At 42.5% G+C, this 21,111-nt stretch overlaps 1 protein-coding gene and 1 long non-coding RNA gene across 2 annotated transcripts; both read left to right on the top strand.

Annotated features, from left to right (window-relative positions):
• Positions 1 to 590: 590 nt before the first annotated feature.
• LOC115197919 (uncharacterized) lies at positions 591 to 861 on the top strand. The gene is made up of 2 exons (XR_003879109.1): positions 591 to 651; positions 687 to 861. It is a non-coding gene; the product is annotated as an uncharacterized LOC115197919 (long non-coding RNA).
• Positions 862 to 10,767: 9,906 nt separating this feature from the next.
• On the top strand, positions 10,768 to 19,830 carry LOC115198589 (ras-like protein family member 11A-like). Its single transcript, XM_029760637.1, has 5 exons — positions 10,768 to 11,478; positions 12,327 to 12,383; positions 16,586 to 16,668; positions 18,218 to 18,388; positions 19,029 to 19,830. The coding sequence occupies exons 1-5, from the start codon at positions 11,328 to 11,330 to the stop codon at positions 19,329 to 19,331; spliced, it is 765 nt and encodes a 254-aa protein (XP_029616497.1). The 5' UTR covers positions 10,768 to 11,327; the 3' UTR covers positions 19,332 to 19,830.
• Positions 19,831 to 21,111: the final 1,281 nt, after the last annotated feature.

Raw genomic sequence — 21,111 nt, 5'->3', positions numbered from 1 at the left:
GAAGTGGTCCAAAACAGGGGAGGGTTGTGCGTTTTTTTTATTGGGCACAGGGGAGGGTTGTGCCTATTTTTTTCCTGGTTAACATTTGCTATTTTGCAGGTTTTACTATAGCATTTCTTCCATCCTAGCCACATTTTCTCATCTGCTTGCATGCGCCACCCCTATAACAAGGTGTTTTGGTATTTCCCAATGCACTACTCTTCTGTGTGCACATTTTTACTACAGGTCAGTATAATCTACCAGTCTAAGGTCTATCCTGCCCTCTATCCACCATTCGTAGTGACAATAGGCTGACTATCAATCATACCACACATAAAAGCATTTAAAGCTGCATCAATTTGAATCGATAAGAACCAATAGGAATAGCTGATAGACAGCAGACAGGCCAGGTGCATCATTGTGCATGAAAGAGCAGTGAAGATATGAAACACACTGCTCAAAACCTTACACAGCTCCCCTATTGATCTTGTTTACACTGTGTGCACAATTATTAGGCAAGTCAGTATGTTAACCATATCATCATTATTATGCATATTTCCCAAATCCAAGCTGTATAAACTGGAATGCTTATTGGATTTAAGCATAGCAGGTGATGTGTATTTGTGTAATGAGGGAGGGTGTGGCCTAAGGAGATCAACACCCTATATCAAGGTGTGTATAATTATTAGGCAAATTATTTTCCTCAGGCAAAATGGGCCAAAAAAGAGATTTAACTGACTCTGAAAAGTCAAAAATTGTAAAAAGTATTTCAGAGGAATGCAGCACTCTTGAAATTGCTAAGATATTGGGGTGTGATCACAGAACCATCAAACGTTTTGTTGCAAATAGTCAACAGGGTCGCAAGAACCGTGTTGAGAAAAAGAGACGCAAATTAACTGCCAAAGATTTGAGAAGAATCAAATGTGAAGCTACCAGGAACCCATTATCCTCCAGTGCTGTCATATTCCAGAACTGCAACCTACCTGGAGTGCCCAGAAGTACAAGGTGTTCAGTGCTCAGAGACATGGCCAAAGTAAGGAAGGCTGAAACCCGACCACCACTGAACAAGACACAAGTTGAAACATCAAGACTGGGCCAAGAAATATCTTAAGACAGATTTTTCAAAGGTTTTATGGACTGATGAGATGAGAGTGACTCTTGACGGACCAGATGGATGGGCCCGTGGCTGGATCAGTAACGGGAACGAAGCTCCACTTCGAGACGCCAGCAAGGTGGAGGAGGGGTACTGGTATGGGGTGGTATTATTAAAGATGAGCTAGTTGGACCTTTTCGGGTTGAAGATGGACTCAAACTCAACTCTCAAACCTACTGCCAGTTTTTAGAAGACACTTTCTTCAAGCAGTGGTACAGGAAAAAGTCTGCATCTTTCAAGAAGACATGATTTTTATGCAGGACAATGCTCCATCGCATGCATCGAAGTACTCCACTGCGTGTCTAGCCAGTAAAGGCTTTAAAGATGAAAGAATGACATGGGCCCCCTTCCTCACCTGACCTAAACCCTATTGAGAACTTGTGGTCCCTTCTTAAACGGACGATTTACAGTGAAGGGAAACAGTACACCTCTCTGACCAGTGTCTGGGAGGCTGTGGTTGCTGCTGCACAAACAGTTGATCGTCAACAGATCAAGAAACTGACAGACTCCATGGATGGAAGGCTTATGACTGTTATTGAAAAGAAGGGTGGCTATATTGGTCACAGATTCTCTTTTTTTTAAATGTCAGAAATGTTCATTTATACATTTTGAGATGTTTGTTTATTCTCACTTTAACAGATGAAAATAAACAAGTAAGATGGGGAACTTTTCATTTAGTTGCATAATAATTCTGCACACACGGATATTCTCCAAAGAAAGCCAAAACCTAACTTTTACTTTCTTAAATATTCAGGTTTGAGGTTTATTAACATTTTGTATTGACCGAGAGCGCTGTAGTTGTTCAATAATAAAATTAATCCTCAAACATACAACTTGCCTAATAATTGTGCACACAGTGTAGAAACAATACATTTATCCTACCTAGACTATAATAGTGGTATTCAACACCACAATGCAATGAATACTTGCATTATTGTTTCAAGTGAGTACAACATTCTACTCTAGGCTGCAGTGAAACTGTCATTTGAATAATGGCGCAAAAGTCCTGTGATTTGACTGTTTAATTCGATTTGGATCAGTTGTGGGACTACTCTCGACAGTTTATAAGTTCTAGAAAGGCACTATAGCAGGCCAGTAAGACAGTATTTTTTTACTTCTGATACTGAAGTAAAAGTATCAGAAGAATCGTTGTCTGTTTCAGATCATCATTATCCCAAGTCCTCCCATAATCATGTGCCACATATACTCCTGGCAGGCCCAGTTATTCAGGAAAGCTTAACATGTGCTCTGCCTCTTCTCCAATCCAAATGGCTATTCCTCGCGCACCGAGAAGCTAATGCTTCAATATAGCCTAAATATTTATAATTTAACTGTTAAAATGTATTACCTTTTATATGTGACATCAACACAACCAGTCACGGTGTTTTAATCGGATTAGGCTACTTCGAAAGTCTCCTGTAGGCATACGCACATTCATCCCGTATATAATTTCAGCATCCTCAAAATGGCTTGACATTAACCAGGTTTCCATCCAACCTTTTTATGCAGTGAAGTACCCTACATGTCGGATAGAAAGTGTCAAGACGTCATGAAAAAGCATGGAATTTATTAGGCTACAGATTAAATGAATTATGATGAACTTCAGAGGGTGGTGAAAGTGCAGGTTGATGCTCCTTTCAATAGGTCTTATTCTGGTGACTTGATGATTGATGCTCGGCTGCCATTTGACAAATAAAAATAATCTAGCACTTTTGTCCATAATAATCTCATGTAGTAGGCTATACCTGCACTGTATCTGCAAGCTGTTGGCTAGAGCACACGTGCCAATACCAGAGTGGGCACATTCACTATACCTATGCAATATGTTTTTGTTAGAAAACCAAAACTCTGATTGGAAAATGCTCCAGGGTTTCCCTTAGTAATTCTGGCTTTTGGCTGATTAAAAAAATGAAAAGCCAATAAATAAAATTGTAGTGGGCCAAATTGTCCAGGAGAGGCTGTCTATCATAGCTTACAAGGGGAATGTAATATAAGTGTTAATATTGTAGTGGAAGATGAGAAGGTTGGTCAGGCCAAATGCAGGCTACTGTGCAACTCCCTATTCAGGAAGGATGCAATTTTGAAACTTACATTTATTTATAAAAAAAAATCTCATTATTTTTACTGTATATAATTGTTATTATTGTAAGCCTATTTATTAATTGAAACCAGTTTTTTAAATATGCAAAACCTGTTTTGTTTAATTTTGTTAAGACATTTTCAATTGCTCCATATTTTAGTTTAAAATAGGTTTTAAGTAGATCTGTTGTAAAATAAATATCAGCCTATTTCTGTCGTTTGTTGGGTATGGTAGGCACTTGCCTTTTTTGGTAATTGCTGCAATATTGCCTGTTCCAAACTTTTGTGAAGGTTTAAACCAATTCGCAATTGTTTTGTTTCATTATGTTGAGCCATTTTCTTTGGCCAAATTAAGTACCAACTGTAATGTTGTTTTTGCCGCAATAGCCTGCTCCTATATTCCCTATAAACAATGGCTTGACTTACTTTTGATATTATCCTAATAAAGTTTATACATTTTTGTGAAGGTTTGGTGTGGTGTGGCTATTATTAAGCTTTAGCAACTGCAAGCCTATGATAGGAAGGCAGTGCCTCACCGATGCTCCAACTTAATCTGACAGTTGAAATGGAGTTGAGGAAGAATGTTTCAGGCCTACCAGAGTTTCTCCTATAATCTAACAATATAATGCTTATCATTATGCAAAATATGCTAATCGAAAATGAACCAATGAGCCTCCTTTTGTAAGTCTATATCTATATAGCAGACTCAGTCAGTGTAGTAGCATGCTGCTGGAATATCTCTATCTCTCTGGGGGTAGGCCTAAGCTTCTCTTCCTTTCTTTATACAAGCTATATCTTTTTTTGCGCATATTGTTTACATGCAGATTTTAGAATATTCACATAAAAATCTGTTACCAATTTGATGGAAACCTAGCTATAGACATCCTAAAGACTGTGAATATTTTACAAATGTTCCATTCCATTGGGCAAGTAAATGAAACAAGCTCCAGCAAGCTAATCTTTTTGAGTGTGGACTGTATTACTGTACTGTATTATACTGTATTACAGTACCAGTCACAAGTTTGGACACACCTACTCATTCAAGGGTTTTTCTTTATTTTTACTATTTTCTACCGTACATTGTAGAATAATAGTGAAGACATCAACACTATGAAATGACACATATGGAATCATGTAGTAAGCCAAAAAGTGTTGAACAAATGAAAATATATTTTAGATTTTAGATTCTTCAAAGTAGCCACCATTTGCCTTGATGACAGCTTTGCACACTCTTGGCATTCTCTCAACCAGCTTCACCTGGAATGCTTTTCCAACAGTCTTGAACGAGTTCCCACATATGCTGAGCACATGTTGGCTGCTTTTTCTTCATTCTGTGGTCCAACTCATCCCAAACCATCTCAATTGGGTTGAGGTCGGGTGATTGTGGAGGCCAGGTCATCTGATGCAGCACTCCATCACTCTCCTTCTTGGTCAAATAGCCCTTACACAGCCTGGAGGTGTGTTTTGGGTCATTGTCCTGTTGAAAAACAAATGCTAGTCCCACTAAGTGGAAACCAGATGGAAAGGCGCATCGCTGCAGAATGCGGTGGTAGCCATGCTGGTTAAGTGTGCCTTGAATTATAAATAAATCACAGACAGCGTCACCAGCAAAGCACCCCCACACCATCACACCTGCTCCTCCATGCTTCATGGTGGGAACCACACATGCAGAGATCATCCGTTCACCTACTCTGCGTCTCACAAAGACACGTCGGTTGGAACCAAAAATCTCAAATTTGGACTCATTGGACCAAAGGACAGATTTCCACCAGTCTAATGTCCATTACTCGTGTTTCTTGGCCGAAGCAAGTCTCTTCTTATTATTGGTGTCCTTTAGTAGTGGGTTCTTTAAAGCAATTCAACCATGAAGGCCTGATTCACACAGTCTCCTCTGAACAGTTGATGTTGAGATGTGTCTGTTACTTGAACTCTGTGAAGCATTTATTTGGACTGCAATTTCTGAGGCTGGTAACTCTAATGTACTTATCAACGTAACTCTGTGTCTTCCTTTTCTGTGGCGGTCCTCATGAGAGCCAGTTTCATCATAGCGCTTGATAGTTTTTGCGACTGCACTTGAAGAAACTTTCAAAGTTCTTGACATTTTCCGTATTGACTGACCTTCATGTCTTAGGGTAATGTTGGACTTTCGTTTCTCTTTGCTTATTTGAGCAGTTCTTGCCATAATATGGACTTGGTCTTCTGTATACCACCCCTGTGTACCACCCCTATATCATCAAGGCAACGGGTGCCTATTTTGAAGAATCTAACATATATTTTCATTTGTTTAACACTTTTTTGGTTACTACATGATTCCATATGTGTTATTTCCTAGTTTTGATGTATTCACTATTATTCTACAATGTAGAAAATAGGAAAAATAAGGAAAAATCTTTGAATGAGTATGTGTGTCCAAACCTTTGACTGGTACTGTATATAGACTGCAGTTACACACCACTTTCAAACCATGAACCTGGGAGAAAACATGTGATGCTGGTGCAGGACACGTGCCTACAAAGTTACAATTTTAGGCTAGCGATTTAGATTTTCATTTGGAAATATAATAGGGCTTATTTTACATTTGTATAATTGGTAGTCTGACACATGCACATCTTTCATAATATTTCCCCTAATGTTGTGTGACATACCTACCTCCTCTTTCTCTTTTGTTACTTCATTCCTTCCTCGCTTTCAACAGTTACCCTAAATTAAATGTTTATTTGTCCTGATCTTCAACATTGTAATGACATGCTTGAATAATTAAGCAATAAGTCGTGAGGGGGTGTGGTATATGACCAATATACCATGGCTAAGGACTGTTCTTATGCACGACGCAATGCGGTATGCCTGGATACAGCCCTTAGCCATGATATAATGGCCATATACCACAAAACCCCAAGGTGCGTTATTGCTATTATAAACTGGTTACCAAAGTAATTAGGACAGTAAAAATAAATGTTTTGTCTACAGGTGGTATACAGTCTGATTTTTTATTTATTATTTATTTATACCACATCTTTCAGCCAATCAGCATTCAGGGCTCGAACCACCCAGTTTATAATATAGAATAAGATGCCGATGGCTTTCTTTTCTCTTCACAAAGATTGAATGGTTACAGGTCTGAACAAAGAACTGCTCTAGCCTACCGCCATTCCACATTCTCTCTTCTTTCAAACTCCCCAATTCTCAATTCTTTCAAACTTCCCGGCCCGTGGCTGTGAGTTCTATTGGCTGAGGTACTTAACATTCACCAAACAAAAGCTTGCATCGCTCTTCCAAAAGTCTATTAGTATAAGAAATGCTACAAATAAATTATTATATTAAATTATTAAATTATTCCAGCAAGCTATTCTAGTCTAGCTTTTCCTGGGACTCCAAGAGCTAAGGAGCATTTTTTAAGGAGAGAGGACAGCAGAGCACCTGGTGCATATTGCGCAAGAGACAGAGGCTAGACATTAGAAGCTTATGCATAGCACATCATTCATTAGCTAAATGTAAGGCTAAAAACTGCATTGAATTTATTACCTGAAATTATTACCTGAAAGAGGTAGCCTGGGACATACACTACCGTTCAAAAGTTTGGGGTCACTTGGAAATGTACTTGTTTTGAAAGAAAAGCAATTTTTTTTATCCATTAAAATAACATACAATTGATCAGAAATACAGTGTAAACATTGTTAATGTTGTAAATGACTATTGTAGCTGGAAACGGCTGATTTTGTTAATGGAATATTTACATAGGCGTACAGAGGCCCATTACCAGCAACCATCAATCACTCCTGTGTTCCAATGGCGCGTTGTGCTAGCTAATCCAAGTTTATAATTTTAAAAGGTTAATTGATCATTGGAAAACCCTTTTGCAATTATGTTAGAATTATGAAAACTGTTGTTCTGATTAAAGAAGCAATACATGTCCTTCTTTAGACTATCTGGAGCATCAGCATTTGTGGGTTTGATTACAGGCTCAAAATGGCCAGAAGCAAATAACTTTCTTCTGAAACTCATCAGTCTATTCTTGTTCTGAGAAATGAAGACTATTCCATGCAAGAAATTGCCAAGAAACTGAAGATCTGCAATGCTGTGTACTACTCCCTTCACAGAACAGCGGAAACTGGCTCTAACCAGAAGAGAAAGAGGAGTGAGAGGCCCCGGTGCACAACTGAGCAAGAGGACAAGTACAGTACATTAGAGTGTCTAGCTTGAGAAACAGATGACTCACAAGTCCTCAACTGGCAGCTTAATTAAATAGTACCCGCAAAACACCAGTCTCAATGTCAACAGTGAAGAGGCGACTCCGGGATGCTGGCCTTTTAGGCAGAGTTGCAAAGACAAAGCCATATCTCAGACTGGCCAATAAAAAAAAAAGATTAAGATGGGCAAAAGAACACAGACACTGGACAGAGGAACTCTGCCTAGAAGGCCAGTATTCTGGACTCGCCGCTTTACAGTATTTCTGATAAATTGTATGTTATTTTAATGGATCAAAAATATGCTTTTCTTAATAAAAAAATAAAAAAATGTATGTATCCACAAACTTTTGAACCGTAGTATGTATATCTATCATTTACATTTTAGTAATTTAGCAGACACTCTTATCCAGAGCGACTTACAGTGGAGAATGCATACATTTCATATTTTTTTCCCCCCGTACTGGTCCCCCGTGGGAATTGAAACCACAACCCTGGCATTGCAAACACCATGCTCAAACCAACTGAGCCACACGGGACCCCCGTCTATCTATCTATCTATCTATCGATTTTGAACAGGTTTATCTATTTTGGATATCATTTGAATGGAATTGAGGGAGAGAGAGCGAGCGAGATAGACAATGCACATGTGCAGACTGATTTAAAGCAACAATATTGAAGTGATGTGCTGATTTAAAACTCTACAGCAAAAATTAAATTAACTTTCCAATTCAAAAATAAAGTTCCCCCCCAAAAGCCAGATAGAGATGTGTAAATTAGACAGGCATTTAGTCCTTATATTAGTGTAGCATACGCTGAAGCAAAATAGGGACCTCAATGGAAATAAATTTCCAACTTTGTTGTGCAATCCCGGTCACTTTTACATTTATTTGTGTAGATTTACAGTACCAGTCAACAGTTTGAACACACCTACTCATTCCAGAGTTTTTCTTTATTTTTACTATTATCTACATTGTAGAATAATAGTGAAGACATCAAAACTATGAAATTACACATATGGAATAATGTGGTAACCAAGAATGTGTTAAACAAATCAAAATATATTTATATTTGATATTCTTCAAAGTAGCCGCCCGTTGCCTTCATGACAGCTTTGCACACTCTTGCCATTCTCTCAACCAGCTTCATGATGTCGTCACCTGGAATGCATTTCAATGAACAGGTGTGCCTTGTTAAAAGTTAATTTGTGGAATTTCTTTCCTTCTTAATGCATTTGAGCCAATCAGTTGTTGTGACAAGGTTGGGGTGGTATACAGAAGATATCCCTATTTGGTAAAAGACCAAGTCCATATTATGGCAAGAACAGCTCAAATAAGTAAAGAGAAACGAGTCCATCATTACTTTAAGATATGGTCAGTCAATACAAAAAATGTCAAGAACTTTAAAAATGTCTTCAAGGGCAGTCTTAAAAACCATCAAGCGCTATGATGAAACTGGCTCTCATGAGGACTGCCACAGGAAAGGAAGACCCAGGATTACCTCTGCTGCAGAGGATAAATTCATTAAAGTTAACTGCACCTCAGATTGCAGTCCAAATAAATGCTTCACAGAGTTCAAGTAACAGACACATCTCAACATCAACTGTTCAGAGGAGACTGCATGAAATCAGGCCTTCATAGTAAAATTGCTGCAAAGAAACCACGACTAAAGGACACCAATAATAAGAAGAGACTTGCTTGGGCCAAGAAACACGAGTAATGGACATTAGACTGGTGGAAATCTGTCCTTTGGTCTGATGAGTCCAAATTTGAGATTTTTGGTTCCAACCGCCATGTCTTTGTGAGACGCAGAGTAGGTGAACGGATGATCTCCGCATGTGTGGTTCCCACTGTGAAACATGGAGGAGGAGGTGTGATAGTGTGGGGTTGCTTTACTGGTGACACTGTCTGTGATTTATTTATAATTCAAGGCACACTTAACCAGCATGGCCACCACCACATTCGGCAGCGATACACCATCCCATCTGGTTTCCGCTTAGTGGGACTATGATTTGTTTTTCAACAGGACAATGACCCAAAACACACCTCCAGGCTGTGTAAGGACTATTTGACCAAGAGGGAGAGCGATGGAGTGCTGCATCAGATGGCCTCCACAATCACCCGACCTCAACACAATTGAGATGCTTTGGGATGAGTTGGACCGCAGAGCATTCCAGGTGAAGCTGGTTGAGAGAATGCCAAGAGTGTGCAAAGCTGTCATCAAGGCAAAGGGTGGCTACTTTGGAGAATCTAAAATCTAAAATATATTTTCATTTGTTTAACTTTTTGGCTTACTACAATGATTCCATATCTGTTATTTCGTAGTTTTGATGTCTTTACTATTATTCAAAAAACTCTTGAATGAGTAGGTGTGTCCAAACTTTTGACTGGTACTGTACGTATTTTTTTATTTACTGACAAATAAATCAATCAATCAATCCAAACTGTGCAGTGGCAAATTGGTGAAAGAGACATCTGTTACAATACACCAAAAAGTTTCATGACATTTGGAGATTGTCAAACCCGATACTTGGTAAACCTACAAGGAAGGAAGGGATGTGCTTTCTATTTGTCGAGATTGACAGTCTATTTATTGTGGTGTTGAAAACAGAAACCATGTTGTTGAAGCGTCTGAAGTCGGTATGTTTTGTTTATCGGTTGTGTGGTGCATTGGCACAGAAACCTGTTGGGGTAAAATGTGTTGCATCTATTTTATATAATTATAAATATGGCAACAATATGATGATAATCTGACTCCCTCCTAGTTGACCATTGTCTGTAACCAGCTCTGATCGTGAAGTAATGAAACAGTCAGGGAGAATGAGCTCAACTGTGGTGGTTGGCAAACCCTCAACCTTCTGGCCAGTCACTCTGTGTGGCATCAACTGTGGTATTGTTATTTTTTCTTCATTTAACTAGACAAGTCAGTTAAGAACAAATTCTTATTTACAATGACGGCCTACCCCAGCCCAACCCAGCCGACGTTGGGCCAATTGTACGCCGCCCTATGGGACTCCCAGTCACGGCCAGATGTGATGCAGCCTGGATTTGAAACAGAGACTGCAGTGACACCTCTTGCACTGAGATGCAGTGCCTTAGACAGCTGTGCCACTCGGGAGCCTATTTGTGGGTATTAACATTATTTTGAGTTAATTATTTGAAGGGAGAGGGTGTTACATTTATTTTACAGTACAAGGGAAGGGTGGTGTGAAAATATTTTTTATGTTGGGGAGAAATGTGAATTTTTTTATGACACCTTGAGTTGGTTAAGAGGATGAGTCCTAAATGGCACCCTATTGCCTATATAGTGCACTACTTGGCACCCTATTCCCTATATAGTGCACTACTTTGGTCCAGGGGCCAATAGGATTCAGGTCTAAAGTAGTGCACTATATAGGCTACGGAATAGGGTGCCATTTATGAGACAAAAACATGTATTTCAGTTCGGAGTTGTGCCTCTTCAGCAACTAGCCTACTCATTCTTCTCTCTCATCCCTCTCCGGCTGCTCTGTCTCTCTTCTCTCACTAGACGAACCACTGCTGCGGGCTCTGGAACAGGAGGGATAGGCTTGTCTAGGCTACTCTAACCCCTTTGGCTTATGTGGACTATTTGCTGCTCTGTCTCGGTATACTTAGCCGATGTGAAATAACCGGGACAATATAAAACCTACGGTCAGATAACGGTTCTGGTCAGGGTGCGCCAAAATAACTGGATTCTGTCAACTTGTTGCGCACTCAATGCAGTGGATCTACAAGTGGTAGTTAGAATTGTTTCGCGTAGCAGCCAAAGTGGACGATTATAATTTCAGTTATCATCATGGGCGAGACACACTAAGCCTCAGCTCCCGAGGCTCAGGATTGTTTTAGCAGTGGGGGGACGAAGACGACGAGAGAGGCACGGCATTCCCAGACTGGACCGATAAGGACTCCTAAATGCGTCTTCCTATCGACCCAACGACAACAATGAATAGTGGTTCTAGCAACTTTCTGCTAGTTCCAATACAGGAGTATCCCGTTCTAGACTGCGTACCCAACAAAAACGTCAAGATCGTGGTGTTGGGAGCGAGCAACGTGGGTAAAACAGGTAGGAGATCAAGCTTTACGAGAAGTGTGCAAAAGTAGTCTGAATCGCTCTGTTTTCGTGGAAGTCCGGAGGTTTTTAATATATGACTCTTTGGATGAATCTATCGAGGCGTATTAATCGGGTCCTAATAGAAAATGTATGCTAGAATGGAAATAATTTATTTGCATCAGTTTGGCGCAAACGGATTGGCCATACAAGTAGTCTATATAGCCTATAAAAATTTCGATTTTGGAAAAATGTCTAATTAATATTTCCACCTAAATATTTTATAATGTCTTTGGGATAGGCTACACACTGGTGTGCCAGTTGAACAGTGAGAGGTAAACAATCTCGCCAGGGGGCGACGTGTACGTTCACTGACTCGACCAGGACAGACAGGCTGAGCACAAGTCCCAAATGGCACCCTATTCCTTATAAAGTGACATACTTTTGAAAAGTAGTGCAGTACGTAGGGAATAGGGTGCTATTTGGTTTAGTGTGCAGACAGCCTATGCCAACTAAGGAGCAGGCTATGTCAGCTGTGAAAAATATACAGTATGTAGCCTGCAGTATTCTCTTACAGCAACTATAACAGATATGTGGCCTTCTAGTATTCTTCTCAAGGTGTTTATATATATTTTTTCATTTAGTAGACACTCTTATCCAGAGCAATTTAAAGGAGTAGTTACGGTTAAGTTCCTTGATCAAGGGTACATCGATATTTTTCCATGTTTAGGATGTTGTTGGCCTATGCCAACTAGGAGTACAGTATTCTTCAATGGCAACTATGAAAAATATGTAGTCAACTACATTATTATTCTCAAGGTGTTTCTCATTGGAGACTATTCTTCTCGTTGTTTCGTTCACAGCGTTGATAGTCAGGTTTCTGACTAAGAGGTTCATCGGGGACTATGAGGCAAACACAGGTAAGGTTTTATCATTCTAACAGTCCCGTTCATATAAAATACACACACACTCACCACCATGCACTCACCCACCTACCACTTATGCTGCTGCCATACTGTTTACTATTATCATTATTTATCCTGCTACCAGTGTGACGTGGCGAGGTTGGACCCAGGCGCAGAGAAGAGACTAAACGAGGAATCAGTGGTTAAGGATAAACATAATACTTTATTATGAACGGTAGCCACAGGATCACAGAACACTTGACAAAACAACAAACACTAAGTCTCGAAAACTCACTCAGAAAACGACCGCACACAGTAAACAATTCAAACTTCTGCAAAGTACAACAGAAAACACACCTCTTTTTACAGGGAAATCATAATGAGTAATAGAACACACCTGAGTGTCGTAATTGTCTCTAGGATGGTCTCTATCACCTTCTGGTGACCACCACGTAGTTGGTTGAAGTCCCGGATCCGGTATGTCCCGGAGCAGGCACCCATACCCGCTCCTCGGGGCCGTAGCACTCCCAGTCCACCAGGTACTGCAGGCTACCAGACGAGCCTCTAACAGACGCTGGACAGTGTAGGCCAGATGATCATCAACAAGTCGAGGGGGCAGAGGGGCAGGGGTGGGGAGAAAGGACTGGTCCTTACCAGCTTGAGACGGGAGACATGGAAGGATGGACAGACCCTCATAGACCTGGGAAGCTGGAGACGATAGGTGACCGGGTTGATGCAACTCAGGATCTTGAATGGTCCTATGTAGCGTGGAGCGAGCTTCCGCGAGTCCACCTTTAAGGGAGGATCACGGGTGGACAGCCACACCCGTTGACCCGGTTGGAGGAGCCAAAGAGGCCTTCGGTGTCGGTTTGCCTGGTGTCAGGCAGAGGAGCGGCGCAAGGAGGATAGCACCCCTTCTTCGGCCTCCTTGTTCAGGAAACAGGGGGCGTGAACCCAAAAGGACACTCAAACGGTGACAGTCCAGTGGATGAGTTTGGCAGTGTGTTGTGGGCTTACTCCGCCCAGATGAGAAACTTGCTCCAGTTGCTGGCCTGGGTGGAGACGAAACAGTGGAGGAACTTTTCCAGCTCCTGGTTGGCCCGCTCGGTCTGCCCATTCGACTGTGGGTAGAACCGAGAGGAGAGAATCACCGATGCCCCCATCAGGGAGCAGAAGGCTTTCCAATACCATGCGACGAGCTGGGGCCCACAAACCGAAATCCGTGTAGTCGAAAGACATGGTTAATCATGAGATCAGTGGTCTCCTTCGCTGTGGGAAACCTGGGTAAGGCAATGAAATGGGCTGCCTTGGAGAACCGATCAACGACCACCAGGATAGTGGTAAGCCCTTGGGATGGAGATAACCCTGTGATAAAGTCTACGGACAGGAGGGACCAGGGCCAGCTGGGGATGGGCAGAGTTTGGAGCAACCCAGCCGGTGGCTGTCATGGACTTGCTTTGGGCACAGGTGGAACAGGCCGCAATAAAGTATCTCACATCCTCAATCATGTTGGGTCAATAGAATTTCCACCTCAGGAACTCCAGTGTCCGATTAACTCCTGGATGCCTGGTTAAGTTAGAGGAGTGTCCCCATTGTAGTACTCAGGAATGGGCTGAACGCGGAACGTAAAGTCTGTTAGTTGGTCCCCCGCCAGGGTCAGGTTCTCGGGTCTGGGCTTGTCGGACCATGGTCGCAATACTCCAGATCACAGGGGCCACAATGCGGGAGCTGGGGATGATGGGCTCGGAGTCCCTCTCCTCGTTAGAGACATTGTGTTGGTGGGAAAGGGTGTCTGCTTTATGATTCTTAGATCCCGGGCGATGTGCTTATGTGAGCCTGGCGAGCATTCAACCTCTTGGCTTCTTGAATGGAGACCAAGTTCTTGTGGTCCGTCCAAATCACAAAAGGATGAGGTGCCCCCTCCAACCAGTGTCTTCACCCCTCAAGGGCCCACTTAGCTGCCAAGAGCTCCCGGTTGCCTACATTGTAGTTGCCTTCCGCTGGCAAGAACCACTTAGAGAGAAAGGTGCAGTTTCTTGTCCCCCTCGTTCCGCTGCGAAAGGACCGCCCCTGCTCCGGTGTCTGAGGCATCCACCTCTACCACAAAGGGACGAGTAGGATCAGGATGAACGAGGCTGGGTCTGGAGGTGAAACGTCCCTTGAGCTCCATGAATGCACTGTCAGCCTTGTGAGTCCAGCAAAAATGGGTTTGGGACTTGTGGGTTAGGACTGTGAGACACGACGAGACTCTTGGTGGGGTCTTAGACATTTAGTCTGGCAGTCCTAACCCCAGTCTAGCAGGTGTCCCGTGGACCAAGAGAATAGTTATGTAGCGCTAGCCAGGGGTACCCTAGGATAAGGGGGTTCTCGGGAGCAGTGATGAAAAGAATGAAAATAGTCTCTGAGTGGTTCACCCCAACCTGCACTAGAATGGGCTTGGTCTGAAAGGCGGTGTATCACGCGTTCTCGGAGGCGGTTGTCAAGCCTGATTGCCAGCGTTATCAGGAACTCGAGGTCCTCTCCTAGTTCCCGAGAGGCCAGTTCATTCTTGATGGAGTTAGACAAACCCTGGTGGAAAGCGGTGACCAGGGCCTCCGTATTCCACCCACTCTCAGCTGCGAGAGTACAGAACTCGATGGCAAAGTCAGCCTCTGGTCTGGCCCCTTGGCGGATGCTGAACAGTTGGCTGGCTGCTTCTTGTCCACCGACTGGGTGGTCGAGGACTCGTCGCAGCTCGGCAGTAAAGGCTAATATGGAGCTGCAGGATGGTGGCTGCTGTTTCCACACCGCTGTTGCCCACGCCAGGGCCTTGTCTCGAGAGTAGAGAGATTATGTAGGCGATCATGGCCCAATCGGTCTGGAACAAGGAGGACTGTAGCTCGAACACCAGAGAACACTGAGTGAGAAACTCCTTGCATCCTCCCGCGTGGCTGTCATACCGCTCGGGGGCTGGGATCTTGGGCTCTCGGTGCAGGTTCCCTGGAGAAACTACGGCAACTCCTGTAGCACTGGGCGATGAGACATGGGCATTGGCTCCTCCTGGGTTGAGGTTGGACTGTGGTTGGAGGAAGTTGGTAAGTGCCCGGAGGGTCTCTGATATTTGGGTGAGTTGTTCTTGCTGCCGCTCCTTGGTGGGTTACAATATTCTTGATCTGGGTGATCTCTGCTGGGTCCATGTTTAGGCAGAAGCTTGCTGTGACGTAGTGAGGTTGGACCCAGGTGCAGAGAAGAGACCAGACGAGGAATCAGTGGTTAAGGATAAACATAATACCCTATTAAGAACGGTAACCACAGGATCACAGTGCACTTGACAAAACAACAAACACTAAGTCTCGAAAACTCACTCAGGAAACGACCGCACACAGTAAACAATTCAAGCTTCTGTAAAGTACAACAGAAAACACACGTCTTTTAACAGGGAAATCAGAATGAGGAATAGAACACACCTGAGTGTCGTAATTGTCTCTAGGATGGTCTCTATTTCCCTCTGGTGACAGGTGGAACTATGACAACCAGTCACTTTCTCCCAATCCCCTGCTTACATGTACATATCTACCTCAAATTACTCCAGTATCTCTGCATAATATGCATAATGCTGTACATTTGGTATTGCCACTGACCCTATATGTATGTTATGTTTGTGTTTTTCTTTGTTTTGTATATATATTTTTTTATTAGTTATACTATTATGATATTGATTACTGCACTGTTGGGTAGAGCTTGCAAGTTAAGCATTTCACTGTACTTGTGCATGTGACAATAAAACTTGAACTTGTCATTTCACATTGTTATAAACTTGTAAGAACCCCATACAAGTTTACTACACATTTAGAAACAATTTTACTTATAAAAAACCCAGTGAAAAGCATGAGCTGGCGCACACCCCAAAAAGTTAGTGCAGGTGCTGACTAACCGTGAGTTAACTGTAGGCTATAAATAGAGTCGCACACTCTATAGGCTCCCAGTAATTTATTAGAGAAACACCAACGTTTCGGCATCCCTGTGTAGTGCACTATACAGGGCACTACACTGTGAAGTAGGCCCTGTGATGCTGAAACGTTAGTGGTTTACCCAATAAATGTCTCTCTTTATTAACTTATACTGTAAACACCCACCCTAATAATACAGGCAACTTATACATTTTACATCCTCATTAATTTGTTGCATAGCAATCCATTGTGCATAGTCAGTAATGTTTTGCTTATCTCTGTCCCCAGGGGCCCTGTACTCCAGAAAGATCAATCTAGATGGAGAACAGGTTTCACTACAGGTTCAGGACACTCCCTGCGTCTCTCTACAGGTCGGTCTCTCTCTCTCTCCACACAAGGGCTGAATCCCAAATAGCACATTAAGGAATGGGAAAGGGAAATGGGGATACCTAGTCAGTTGTACAACTGAATGTGTCTTCTGCATTTAACTCAACCTCTGAATCAGAGAGGTGAGGGGGGCTGTCTTAATCGACATCCACGTCTTCGGCGCCCGAGGAAATGTGGGTTAACTGCCTTGCTCAGGGGCAGAACGACAGATTTTTACCTTGTCAGCTCGGGGATTCGATCCAGCAATATTTCCTATTTTCAATTTTTTTAAATTTTCACAAATTTTCAAATCAAATTAGATTTTATTAGTCACATCACATACACAGTTTACAGCAGGTATAAAAGGTGCAGTGAAATGCTTATGTGCAAGCTCCCTCAGCAATGCAGTACATCAGTCAATAACATTAATAACAATAAAAAGAGTCAAGTCAAAAATAACAAGTAATAGAAGTAATAAGAGAGGTAGCATAGTAATAATGGACTGTGTTACACTGTATTTACAAATATAATGTGGGTAGTGACTTGTTCACACAGTGGAATACTGTAAATAGTATATAATAGAACAGCAACATTGATTGTGTGTGCATGTGTGCGTGTGGCTTCTTGGGTGTGTGTTTATGTGTGTTTGTGTGTGTGTTTGTGTGTGAGGGTTTGCTTAGTCAGTGCAAATAATGTCTAAGGTGCAGATTGTCTCTTAGGTGGAAATAGTCACAGGTACAAGTCTGTGCAGGGAGTCAGCTAGGGTTGGCTGTCCAGCAGTCTGATGGCCAGGCGTTGTAGCTGTCTCGGAGCCTGTTGGTCCGAGACGCGATGCTTCGATACCGCTTGCCAAATGATAACAGAGTGACTGGAGTCTCAGGCATTATGGAGCCTTATGGGCCCTTGTCTCCATAGGGAGTATGGTGCCATTTGCAACACAGCCCCTGTATCTCTCTACAGGTAACTCCTAGTCCTCTCTACAGCCTAAGGGTATATGTAACCAGACCTGGGTCAAATATATGTGAAATACTTTCAAATGTCAAGTACTTTAAATTACATGCCAAGTCTCCCTTGGGAAATAGGTTTTCTGACCTCCAATAAACAAAAAGTTCAATAAACTAAAAGTTACCGTAAATAAAACATTATCTCAGTTTGCACTTTTGGGACTATTCTATTGTATTGGCTCCATCGCAAAAAAGTATTTGTCATACATACGGTAGCTTATGTATTTGATCCTGGTCTGGATATAACAAGTGGAAACATCTCCTTATTTACAGTTCATCATTACCAGTAAGAAGGGGAGGCTCCCATTCATTTATCAAACTCACTTCCACCACCCGTTCAAAGGCCTGGTCTTGTAAACAGACTATGCCTGAGATAGAGTGTGTGCTGTCTTTCTGTCTGCTCCATAATCTCATAATAATAACCGTGCAGACTACTGTAGGTGTTCGGATGAACACATCACTAGCTACATACCATTGACTTTCCCTCTTTCTTTCCTCTCTTTCTCTCCTCTACCCCCCTCCCCCTTTCCCCTCTCACCTCTCCATCCAGGACGATGCAGAGGGACTTTATTGTCAGGAGCAGATCAACAGGTCTATCTACTGGGCGGATGGATACGTCCTGGTCTTTTCCATCACAGATCACAGCAGCTATAGAACCATCCAGCCTCTCTACCAGCACGTCAGACGCATCCACCCTGCAGGGAATATACCTGTCATACTGGTGGGTTTGACCGTTATATTACATCTATTTGTCACGTCCTGACCCTAGTAAGATGTCATTTTCTATAGTAGAGTAGGGCAGGGCGTGACAGGGGGTGTTTTGGGTTCTATGTTTTCTATTTCTATGTTTAAGTTCTAGTTTGTCTACTTCTATGTTGGGATTGTTTGGGGTTGATCTCTAATTGGAGGCAGCTGATCCTCATTGCCTCTGATTAGAGATCATATTTAAGTAGGGGTTTTTCCTCTTCCTGTTTGAGGGTTATTATCTTTTGAGTAGTGTGGTTTCCTCTCTGCGGCACGGTTTGTTGTTTTTTGTGTTTTCAAGTTATTTATGTATCGCATTCAGTTTCAAGTCTAATAAATATGTGGAACTACGAACACGCTGCATTTTGGTCCGCTCATTCAAACAGACGTGACACTATTTGTAACGGGAGCTGGATGCTATTATTATTTAACTATACAGTATCTGTTACCCATCTATTACATCCGTGTTCATAGAGATACATTCAATTATATGTTATATTTAACTCTCCCGGTATATGTCCTCGTCATACTGGTGGCTCGATAACCTTTATTTTATCTGGAAGTATTTCTGGACATTGCCTTAACATTGGTCTAATCCATCTCTCATCTCCTCCCAGGTGGGCAACAAGAGTGACCTCCTCCGTGCCCGCCAGGTGCCAGCCGATGAGGGTGAGACTTTGGCAGCCTCTCTGGGTGGTGCGTATTTCGAGGTCTCTGCCCGGGAGAACCACGAGGGGGTCCACGCTGCCTTCCTGCACCTCTGTGGCGAGGTGAGCCGAGCACTGGGCGGGGGAAACGGGGAGAAGAGGAGAGGGGGGCTGCACTTAGCCCGGCCTAAGTCCCCCAACATGCAAGAGCTCAAAAGAAGGTTCCGACAGGTGCTCTCTTCCAAGGGGAAGTCTTCCACTACCATGCTGTGATGATTCTGGTTCTGGTTCCGATGGTTCTAGTTCTGGTTCCAGAATTGGAATTATGGATTTAGCCCAGTTGACTCTCTTGTGATGTCATTGTATGAGGATGAATGTAACAGTTTCAATGGAACAGTTTCAATGGAACAGAGAGAAGAGATAAACGGTTCTATATTATATTTCATTCTATTGGAATGGAACATTGAGATAAGGAAATCTATATTCCACTTGTGGAAGGAATGGCACAGAGACAGCAAGACCAAACGCTACCGACAAAGGAGTGGGCTTCGTGGTATGTGATGTAACAAGCCTGTCTGCCGATTCAACCAATGGTGACTGAGGAGACTGAAAAACAGACTATGACTGACAGGTCTAACGGACCAATCGTAGGCTTCTCTGAGATGGCTATTCGTACTAAGCGATCATGCAGTTGTCAACTCTCCTTGCTTTTGATACATTTGTATTTAAAGAATGTAATCTAAAATAAACTGTACCCAGAGGCAAAGAAAAAGTATGTTGGCATCACAGATTACCTATAATGAAGGGAATCTTTATCTCTAATGGCATTCTATGAGCCCTGGTCAAAGGTAGTGTTCTAGGCTATATTATATACCTTTGACCAGGGTTTGTAGAATGCCATTAGAGATGGAACCTATGTATTTTCTCAATGAAACATTTAAAATGGACGGGCCATGCTTAATTCAATTGAATTGCTAAAAAATGCACTCAACCACAGTCCTTGACATCCTGGTCTGTACTAATCTATACCAGCTTGGTTCCCCTGAACAGTCACTAACCACAGGATCAGTTTACCCTACCCCAACCCTAACTTAAACCATCAGGAAGGCAATAGATAAAACTGACCACAGACCAGTTCTTAGGGGAAACTCCATCCTACATCAAACCACTGTGATGCCTAGGGTTGCAAAAGTCGGTTGGAAGATTCCTAGAATCAGGAGGGAATAAGCAGTACACTTTGAATCCTTCAACCAGAATTTCAGAAAAACCTGAGAATTATGGGAAAATTACAGGAATTTTGCAACCCTACTCAGGCCCCTTTAAGGGCACTTGGAGTGCGTCCTAAATGGCACCGTATTCCCTATATAGTGCACTACTTTTGACCAGGGCCTATCAAAAGGAATGCACTATATAGGGAACAGGGTGCCATTTGGGATGCAACCACGAGTTCTCATGACCTTTCACCTCTATCTGCCGTGTCAGAGTTTAACACACACCAGAGCAGGGATCATCCACTAGTTTCAGCCGCAGGCTGATTTTTTTCTTGAGCGGATGGTCAGGGGGCCGGAACATAATTACAAATAATTTGAAAACCGCAAATACTGTAGACCGCAAGAAGCCCAAACAGATATAATATATCAAACCTTGTTTACATTTGTATACAATCACATATATACAGTATCTCTATTATGCGTGGGAATACTTTGGAACAGATTTCCAAAATTAAAATCACTTGGAGCTGATTTGCTGGTGTTTTTAATCTTTTATGTCCATCACTAAAAGTAAAATATATTTTTGGTACCCAGAAAACTCCAGTTGGGGAACCCTGCACCAGAGGTTAGGGAGTGCCCAGTTCCCCCAGAACCCCCCCCCCCCCCCCCCACCACACACACACACACACACACACACACACACACACAAGTAACTGGTGTGAAATGGCTAGCTAGTTAGCGGTGTAGCGTTAGTAACATTTCAATCAGTGACGTCACTCGCTCTGAAACCTTGAAGTAGTTGTTTCCCTTGCTCTTTGGAGCGATAGGTAACGATGCTTCAT

Source organism: Salmo trutta, chromosome 8, assembly GCF_901001165.1.
Source record: "Salmo trutta chromosome 8, fSalTru1.1, whole genome shotgun sequence".
Taxonomy (NCBI): Eukaryota; Metazoa; Chordata; class Actinopteri; order Salmoniformes; family Salmonidae; genus Salmo; species Salmo trutta.
The sequence above is the reverse complement of the archived record's forward strand: the minus strand, read 5'-3'. Positions and strand labels throughout refer to the sequence as shown.